The 9,386-nt window shown below is 51.5% G+C and overlaps 1 protein-coding gene across 13 annotated transcripts in view; it reads right to left on the reverse strand.

The window, feature by feature from the left end:
- EIF4G3 (eukaryotic translation initiation factor 4 gamma 3) overlaps positions 1–5,817 on the reverse strand; it is a 141,263-nt gene extending 135,446 nt beyond the window's left edge. For 7 of the 13 annotated variants that reach the window (XM_050982700.1, XM_050982699.1, XM_050982704.1 and 4 more), the window contains exon 1: positions 5,596–5,809. In XM_050982700.1, the coding sequence (XP_050838657.1) occupies positions 5,596–5,762 (167 nt within the window). In that variant the 5' untranslated portion in view covers positions 5,763–5,809. Of the gene's footprint in view, positions 1–1,740; positions 4,189–5,595 lie in introns of those variants that run through there. The other 6 variants (XR_007779305.1, XR_007779304.1, XR_007779303.1 and 3 more) reach the window with 3 other exon arrangements.
- Positions 5,818–9,386: the final 3,569 nt, after the last annotated feature.

The following is a 9,386-nucleotide window of genomic DNA, read 5'->3' on the forward strand; positions in this document are numbered from 1 at the left end:
TAAAAAACAAGAAGAAAAATTAGTTTCCCCTGGTTCCTCCAGACCACAGGGCACACGACTCCTCCCCCCACATGTTCATGCCTTGGAACAAACACCAGTTTTCTCTTCCCCATTCATTCCAGAAAAGCTTTTGCAATTGCCAGCAACCACATTCAAGTCACAGATAAAGTTTCCTACCAAAGCAATGCCTGTAAAGCAGTGATACTACCCCATCTGTAATTCTCCAAAGTAAAAATTCCAGCAACTCTAATCATATTAGTGGATTTACACACAACTAAAGTTGACAGCTGACTAGCCCTGAAATTGCTGGATTAGGGGAAAAAGAAAATATAGGTTACCTCTGCCTTCTAAAGGGAGATCTTCACTGCTGACTCCTACTACTAAACAAAAGTGGAGCAAATGCACCAGCTCAACACATCCCAATGTTTGCTAACAGAAAAGCCTTTCAGCCTGAAAATGATGGACAAAAATCAATCACAGATAAAATAATAAAAAACAGATTAAAATCCTTCTGTGTCCCAACATCTAAAAGAAAAGTTATTTGCTCTGAGTCTCCCATTACTCTCTCAACAACTTCTTACACAAACTCTGCTCCCATATTAGAGCTGCTCATTAAATACACATATATATTTAAATTGATAAAGTAACCCTCTCCCACAGACTTCTGCCAGAGAACATACACAATCATGTCCCTGGATGTGAGAAGAAAATAAGCCACTTGAAATCACATTTTTAGAATGGTTTTCTCAAAGAGATTTCACCACAAAAATTTTCCAAAGCTGGTAAAGTGACATATCTGTGCTCTAACATGATTAGCTTTTGTCATTAAATAAATTAAAGCTATTGCTGCTTGAAAGAACATTAAGATGTGCCAAGGCTGGGGAACATCAACATGGGAGATGGCAGAGAGGGCTTAAGGCACTTTATTTTTTGGCAACACGCTCCCCAGTCCGTGCTCCTTCCTCCCCTGCAGAGGAGCCACCACCACAGAGCAGCAGGGAAAGTCTCTTCTCCAAGCTCTTCTGCTTCACCCCTCCCAAGATGTTTGATCTCCACAGCTTCAACACTTCTAAACAGAAACACTTCCCAGGCAACACCTCTGCCCCCTTCCCTTCATCCAGCTGAGATCTCAGAACCTTCCCTCCTCAACTCAGAAACATGGAGAGCAAGGGACACCTCTGATCTCAGCCTGGTCCCTCCTTCCCCCCTCACCACTCCTTCCCTTTGGGGACCGTAATGCTCCTGACACTTTCCTCACACGTGGCTGCCACTGGCATCTGGCAGAGGTTTCCAACCGCGCCCTGGCTGGTGTCAAAGCTGCATGGGGAGTGCTTCACACCAGAACCACCACCATGCTCTTCCAGCTGACTTTTGTGCCCAAGCAGCTTCCAAATGCCTTGTCCTCAACTCCAAACTCATCAACAGACAATCTCCAGAGAGCACAGAGCTGCTCTCTCATGTAGTCTGGGAAAACACCACTCAAAATAAAAGTAAAGGAGGGAAGATGGCATTGGCTCCAAACTTCTGGAGGGGATCATGGCAACCCTGACCCTTCGGTGCATGCTGCAAATTCTCTGCTGGGAAAAATTATTGGGCACTTTCTCCTCCAGCTCATCTCTTGGTTCATGGAGAGACAACAGAGAGCCCCATGCACCCAGTCCTCCTCAAGAATCTTGATTTAACCAGATCTCCAAGGCAGGCCTGCATCCCAACACTGGGCAAGCACTGCCAGGAACTCACCCTGACTTCCCACACAGCCTCAGACATTCCTCAATGCCATACTGTATTTCTTGCTGTCCTCCTGGGCTTTGGGGAAGCTGCTTGAATCCAGAAGATGACACCCAACACAGCAGGAACCAGCACAGCACTTCCTGAAAGGGACTACAGCACAGTTAGATGAACAATGGAGGAAAAACTAAAACTAAATTACTGAGGCAATGTTAGCAAAACACACGTTTCCTTGCACAGCAATGATGGAATTCACAGAGGTCAGTCCCCCAAACACCTTCCTCTCTGCTTCTCGGAAAAGGAATTAACAAGGAGGAAGAAGAGAAAAAAAAATTAGCAACAGTCTGTTGGCACTCACCCCGAGCCTGCCACAACCTGCAATAGCCTGAGGAACAGCCAATTTTTCAGAGATGCCCAATCCCATATGGAAGCAGCCACAGGGACAGATTAAAGTCAAGCTTACTGGTGCCTGCACATCAACAACCAGGAACTCCCTCCAAACGTGAGGAAGTCAGGAAAAGAAAACAAAACCCTACTGACACCAGCCCTGAGCTGCAGACAGCTCTGATTTGGCTCTGACTGAACAGTGTCACATTAACCAGCAGCTGGGGATGTCACCCCAGGTGCCAACCATCAACCTGGCTGTCCCTTACAAGCCAATGTTTGCCCACGTCTAGGCTGGGAAGAAACTGGTGACCTGATTATATTGATCCACAAAATTTATTCACAGCACAGGGACTTTTAAAAGAACAGCTTAATGTAAGACACACAAAAAATTACTTCATTCCTAAGTGGGAGAGTAAAGAACAGGGTGGAGCGTGACATGTGTCAGAAGTAGCATTGAGGTAAAACCACAAAGACCCACAGTGCCCTTGCAGCACCTTTGTTACTGCGCCTTTTTATGGAAAAAGTCTCACTCCAGATTCACTGGAACTTCTCCTGCAGAGGCAGTTTGGCAGTCAAAGCCAAGGAGGGCAGATTGGGATTTACTTTTGACAATATCCCTTCTGTGTGTCATTTCACCCTCACTTGTCCTTTCCACCCAAATAAGGGTCAGACTCCAATTGAAGGATTTATCCATACTGACAACTTCTGAGCACAGTTTCTGCCTGAAAACAGGTTTGGATGAGTACTCACCACCACCAGAGCCACAGAATTATCCCAACTTACTTCTACACAGGAAATTTAACTTCTTAAAGCCACTGTGTTAAGGAAATTCCTCACAAGTCTGTCTTGTCTTACAGCAGCCCCAATAACTTTCTATTTAGCAGGAAACAGAATGAATCTCACATCCAGACATTTCTGCTTTTCATGTCCATCACTTTCCAGCTTCTCTTTCTCTCAAAAAATATTATTTTCTAAAAAAAGTTATTTCTTCCCCCTGTATTTTAATTTTCCCTCATGCCTTGTTACATGCACATGCTGAACACTCCTCTCTCACACAATTTTTATTTATTTCCAATTACACAGATATTGTTTAATTTCATGATACATTAAGTCTGAAACCACAGGTATTTCCAAAGTTACAAAGTTCACCAGTAAGAAACTGCTTTGGTTTAAAAAGCCTAAGTCAGAGAAACCTGCAACTCTTTTATCTGCTGTGAGGTAACAGTGGCTCAACAGTTGTATCAAAACACAGAGAAAAAAAAGAAACCAAAGAGGGCTAAAAATAAGGCTGAACTCAGATGACCCCCTGCACTCCAGTAAATCAGGGATGAACTCTCTTCCCCGAGCCTCACTCAGAGCAGCACTGAGAGGTAACAGCTTTTGTTTATAATCAAACACAGGTTTTGGTGGAGGATAAAACCAGCCAGAATAAGCTTCACCAGGACACCCGAATAAGCATCAAAAATAAAGTGTTTGAATATATTGCAAGCACAGATCAGTAGTTGAGGAGTTAAGGAGAGATATCGGTCAAACACAATGTTTTCAAAACAGGCATGTCTAGAAATAAAAATGAAACTGTGTCATTTTAACCACCCCACTTTTATAACACCGATTTGTCATTTCCATCTAACACTTCTTCCTCCCTCTGTCTCTCCTGCTCACGGTGTCCAGTTGGGTCCCCAGGACAGGACACTGCCACAGCAGCCCCAGCTCCTCTAGGAGCCCTTCTGTTTTTAGGCTGTGCTCAGAGTAACCCCAAACTTCATCCCTCGTGTGCTCCATGCAACACTCACCAAAAGCAACAGCCACAACAGCACAGCCCCCCGTCCGACCCAGCAGGCTCCCCCCCAGCAACACCTGGAGAAGCAACTCTGGTAATAAAGTGCTTCGGACAGCTCAGCACCATCCCAGAGCCAGGCAAACTGCAGCCTTCAACTGTCAAGGCATCCAAGTGCCACCTTCCCACGAAAAAAGACCCTTCCCAGCCAAAGCAGCACCTTGCTGGAAGATCAGCTGGGCACAGCCCGTGCACGCTGGCCGGCATTCCCACTCCAACTCTTGGCACATCCCTCAAAACCGAAGCAAATTCTCCCTGAGCAACAGTTTTACTTACCACCCCCCCCCCCCCCGCTGACTCTACTGACAGCACCTTCCCACTTTTTTTATTCCTAAAGCACCGGTTGGAATTAGGGAATATCACAAATCAGGCAAAAATCAGCCAGCAAAGAGAACGTCCAGGGGTTTTCACTTGACCCAAACAAATCCGTAACGTCAACAGTCTCATGATTTAAGCAACGAATTTGTTGTCATGGCAGGGGTGATTCTTGCCGGAAGTTCAAGAAAACAATGGACCTAAACTGATTATAAAAGGGCTGGGTTTTCCCACCTCCAAAATGAAAGTGAGAGCAGGAAAATGCTCATACACAGGGAACACAGTTCTGAGAGCACAGCCCTCGGCACGAAAACCACCCTGCGCTTCCACCTTAAAATCCAACACACCGCCAAACATTAATAGCAAAACACACTCCCGACCGTCTCTGCACCATTCCCGGATAACACAGCACGGAGATATTTCACAAAGTGTGTTTTTCACGTCACACTCCCCCCAAAACTCCAGGGAGGCCGGGGGAGAGAACAGCCAGTTTGCCAGGGGATGCTGTCGGACGCTGCAAACAAAACCTCAGGCCAGCAGGCACTTTCCTGCTGATCCCTGCAGTATTTCCCTCCTGACTCGGGGCCTACTCGCAGCACAGAACTCAAGACCTTTAAAAAACACTCGCAGCCCCCGCCGGCCTCTCTTTGTAGCAGCGGCCGCTTTGGTGGGGGGATTTTGGGAGTGGGAGCCTGCTCCTCCTCCCCATCACGCGTGGCCTGGCAGGGAAAGCTGCTCAGTGAAACGTTCCACCTGAGATTTATTCCCACCAGCCAAGTAGTAAAAATTTAAAAAAATATAATAAATCACATGAAAATCGTACCCAGCTGTAAATAAAAAAAAAAAAACCCTGTGTTTAAATTCGCCTGGAAAAACAACAAAACCAAAGCACTTACCTGGGCAGGACCAGAAGCAAAACTGAAGAACGATTTATAATTAAAAGTTTACCCTTGGGGTCACCGCTGCTTTGGGGGAGGGGGAAAAGGGACCCCCTGGAAAGGGCTGACCCTCCAAACCAGCCCACCGGGGAGGTGGACGGCCCCCCTTTCCCGGCGCCATCCCAGCAGGTGCAGCCCCCCTTTGCAGGGGGCCCCACACACAAACAGACACACAAAAAAGAGCCGGGAACCCCTTAACAACCCCCACCTCACACACCCCTCCGGCTCTGGGGGGCCCCGCGACACCCAACCCTCCCCCGGTCTGGGGGGCCCCGCGACCCCTCACCCCCCACCGCCCCCAGGCCTGGGGGTTCCCCGCAGCCCTCACCCCCCGGCTCCGCTCGCTGTGGGGAGGGGGTGTCACCCCCGAGCCCCCGGGGCAAAGGATACTGTTGGGGCGGCTGTGGCGGCAAGGCCCTGATGTTGGGGTGAGGCGCCGGCGCCGGGTGAGGGGGAGCCGAGGGGGGAGGCGGCCCCGCCGCCGCCCCGCTCCCGGGGCCGGTCCCCGCCGCCGCCGCCGCGCCGGGTTTCAAAGCCGCCTTCTGCGGTAAACTCATGGCCAAGCGCAGCCACCACCCCGCGGCGGGGAGCGGGGCCGGGGGGAGCCGCGGAGCGGGCCGGGGGAGAGCCGGGGCAGCGCGGCGGGCCGGCACCGGCGCCGGTCTCCGTGACAACGCGCCTCCCGGAGGGCTCGGGAGAGGGGCCGGCGGGGAGGGAGGGAGGGAGGGGAGGGAGGGAGGGAAGGGGGGGCGGCTCAGGCCGCGCTGCTCATGAGCCGGCGGCGGCGGGGGGTCGCGGTCGCCCTCGCCGGGGGCAGCGGAGCCGTTCGCGGCGGCGGCTCGGGGGCGATGCCGGCGGATTTTCCTCACTGGAGTAGCGGAGCATCAAACATGGCGCTGCGGCCGCCTCCAGCTGTCCGGCCGGGCGGGCGCTCGGGCGCCTTCGGGCCGCTCCGGAGCCGCTCGGCCCAGAGCCGATCGGCGACCTTCGGCTTTTTCCGGAGTCGCTCGGCCCACTGCTGATCGGCAACCTTCGGCTCTTTCCGGAACCGCTCGTCAGCTAGCTCCGCTCGGCAAACCTCGGGTTCTTCCGGAGATGCTTTCGCACGCGCAAGCGCCTTACCCTGCACCCGTCTCGGCCCAGCACCTCCCGTGACCCCCGCGCTCGGTAAACTTCGGCTATTTCCGGAAGACGAGGGAGTGAGACAGTTCGGGAAGCTTCGGAGAGGCTCGGAAGAAGGAATCCCGCCCTGCTCGTAGTTCTTCGGAGCTTCTCGGCTATCTTCGGAATACCTCGGGATCGGCGCGGGCACAGCTTCGGGCATACTCGGCTCGGCTCGGAGAGACTTCGGCAATGCTTGAGAGTGAGGTTGGCCCGAGGCTGTCAGGGGGCCTCTGGGGTCCCTCAGCAGCCACCCCACTGAGGGCTTCCCCTGCCCGAAAACTCATCCCCAGCCCCAGTTCCTGGCATCTGGAGGGGCTGGAAGCGGCAGCACCGCAGCCCCCCCGAGGCATTGTGAGGGCTGCCCTGAATGCAACATGGAAGTCTGGGACCCCTGAGACCCCCTTGGCTGTGAGGGGTCCCACAGTATCCACCCTACCGCGGGCCCGAGGAAGGGACTTACCTAAAAAAACCTCACCCCCAGCTCCATTACCAGCCCTACAGCTCCCAGGCCCAATTCCTAGCTTCTGGGGCAGCTGACGGGGGCCACACTGCGGCCCCTCATGAGGGCAGACAGTCCTGAGGGTGACAGGGCGGCTGTGAGGGACCCGGGGACCCCCAAGGCAGCCCACCTGTGCCAGTGGGGCCCCTCCAGACCTGCCCTTGTGGGGAGATGGTTCCACCTGACCCCATGGTCACACCAAGCCATCACCCTGCCAGGGTAGCCACACCACCACCACCATGTTCACCATTTCACACCTAACCTGCAGAACCCTCCTCACAGCCACCACCTGAGCTTGGCAGCGGCCAAGGTGGTTTGTACCATCTCAGGGAGATAAAAAGCACCTCAGAACAGATTCCGGCAGCTGCCAGATTGTCCTGACTTGTCCTGCCTTGCCGCTGGCTGCTGAGGGCTCATTCCAACCCGCTGGCACCTTCCAACGTTCCTGCTGCGCCGCACGTCCCAGGGAGATGCTCCCAGCGCCTTCGCTGGGCCCACAGGTATTGGTGCCCCAGTCACCAGCCTGGGGTGCTGCTCTAGGAAACCTTCCCAGAGCTTATTTGTATCCCGTTTGCTGCAAATTCTGAGCAGCTGCAAGTTTAGGAGCAAGATAATGCTTTAATTCAATCACAAATAAACCCTTCAATGTGAAAAGCTTCTTTTACTGAAGTGAGCAGCTCTCATGGTGGTGTATCCAAGCATCTGGAGAATAGCTGGTACAACCACAAGCTGAGAGAAGAGGTCTTGTGTACTAAAGAAAACCTACCTGAGAAGTCACATTCATCCCCATCTGTGCAATGGTCCAGTTTATCCACAAAGTAATTTTGAATTTTAAATATAAATCTGATGGAGGAGAATCTGGACTGGGTGTTGTTCACTGGAGCAGAACTCAGCAAAATGGGCAAAAGATAGTAGAAGGATCTTGAGTATGTTTTCCCTTTGGAGTCAGACTCTGAGTTATCAAACAATGGGGTTGTGCAGGGCAGGTTTAGGACACCCAAGGATTGCAGTGAGTCCAGAAGCTCTCCCTCCTCTGAGGTGTGTTCTCAGAAGGAAAGCTGTGAGCTGCCACACAGGTCTCCCTTAAAAGCAGCCCTGCAACTAGAATGCTTTATCACTTACTCACATGCTACCCGGAGGGTACAGCCACCTCCTGCAGTGCCAGCAGGCATTAGTGGGGCAGGGGAAGGTGATCATGTGCTGCTCAGTGTCCCTTCCAGCAGGCATTAGTGGGGCAGGGGAAGGTGATCATGTGCTGCTCAGTGTCCCTTTCTGTGCTCTTTGTTCAGCATAGGGGTAAGGGAAATACCTGGGAGGAGGTGAGCTCATACATACCTCACACTGCCTGTGGGAAATAGGAAACACTGAGATTTCTTTTTGAGGGGAAAAAGCCCAACCAAGCCCTGCCAGCCTGGAAAGAATTCCTGACTGGGATATATTTCTATCTGAACACAGGAACAAATATTTAGAGGGGGCTGTGCCTGGTTTTTTTTGAGTCAGTTTTCCTCAGCAGCCTTCAGCCTGCCATATTAACTAATTCCCCACCAGGAAAACTGAAGAGAGAAATAAGGAGGACCAAAAAGAAAGGCCAAGTTCTCCTCCACTCCCCAAAAATGGGAGTCAAAGGAGGAACTTTTCTCATGGTATGGGATTTGCCCAGGTACTAATAGATCTCCCAGCATCCCAGAGAGCTGCTGTGTTCACAGCACACCTCTTCTGCTGGGAAGACAATTCTCCCTCCACAGCTGGTAAAGACTTGGATATCATTATTTGGAGGGTGCAAGTAGAGCTGTTGTTCTGGGGTGGCTGGTGCCATTCCATGACCACCTCCTGGCACAGCCCCTCTCTAGCTACCCTCCTTTGCATGGAAGGAAATTCATTTCAAAAGCAAATTGACATCCATGGCTGCCTCTGTTCTACAGAAATAGCTGGCTGTAAACACAGCTGCACAAGAGCTTCCGAACTCCAGGATCTTTGGATATAACACTTTTTGCCTGTTTAGAAAGGAAAAAAAAAAGGCATTTTCATCATATTGTCTGCTGAAGCTCCCAAAATGTGCTGGCCAGGCGAAAGAGCCAGGCTTCCAACTCTGCCTTAAAGCCCTTCCAGAGTCAAAGTCTCTCCTCAGCCATGTTTCTCCCTTCTTTTTAATTTTTCCTGAGGAGGAAAAGCAGAGCTGTCTCCCTTCTACCTTACGTAGGACGATTTGGCCAACAAATCCTGCAGATTTTGGAGCTTGAGTGAGTTCCAGCTGGATTCACACCCTTCTTGCTGCCTCTCCATTTTTCCTCCTCTTTTTCCTGCTAGCTCTGTTAGCACCTGGGAACCGATGTGTCACTGTGGGCAGCTGGAGCCTACAGTACTGAGCTCCTGTTTCAGAGCAACACCAGCCCTTTTTCCAGTCCCACCAGTCTCTTGTGTACCTGCCACAGGAGAGACACAACCCCACAGCACAGAGTGCAGTAGGAGTGCTGGAGCTGTTGGTGAACTTAAGAAAATACAGGAGTGGGGTATCCCC

Source organism: Serinus canaria, chromosome 21, assembly GCF_022539315.1.
Source record: "Serinus canaria isolate serCan28SL12 chromosome 21, serCan2020, whole genome shotgun sequence".
NCBI classification, from domain to species: Eukaryota; Metazoa; Chordata; class Aves; order Passeriformes; family Fringillidae; genus Serinus; species Serinus canaria.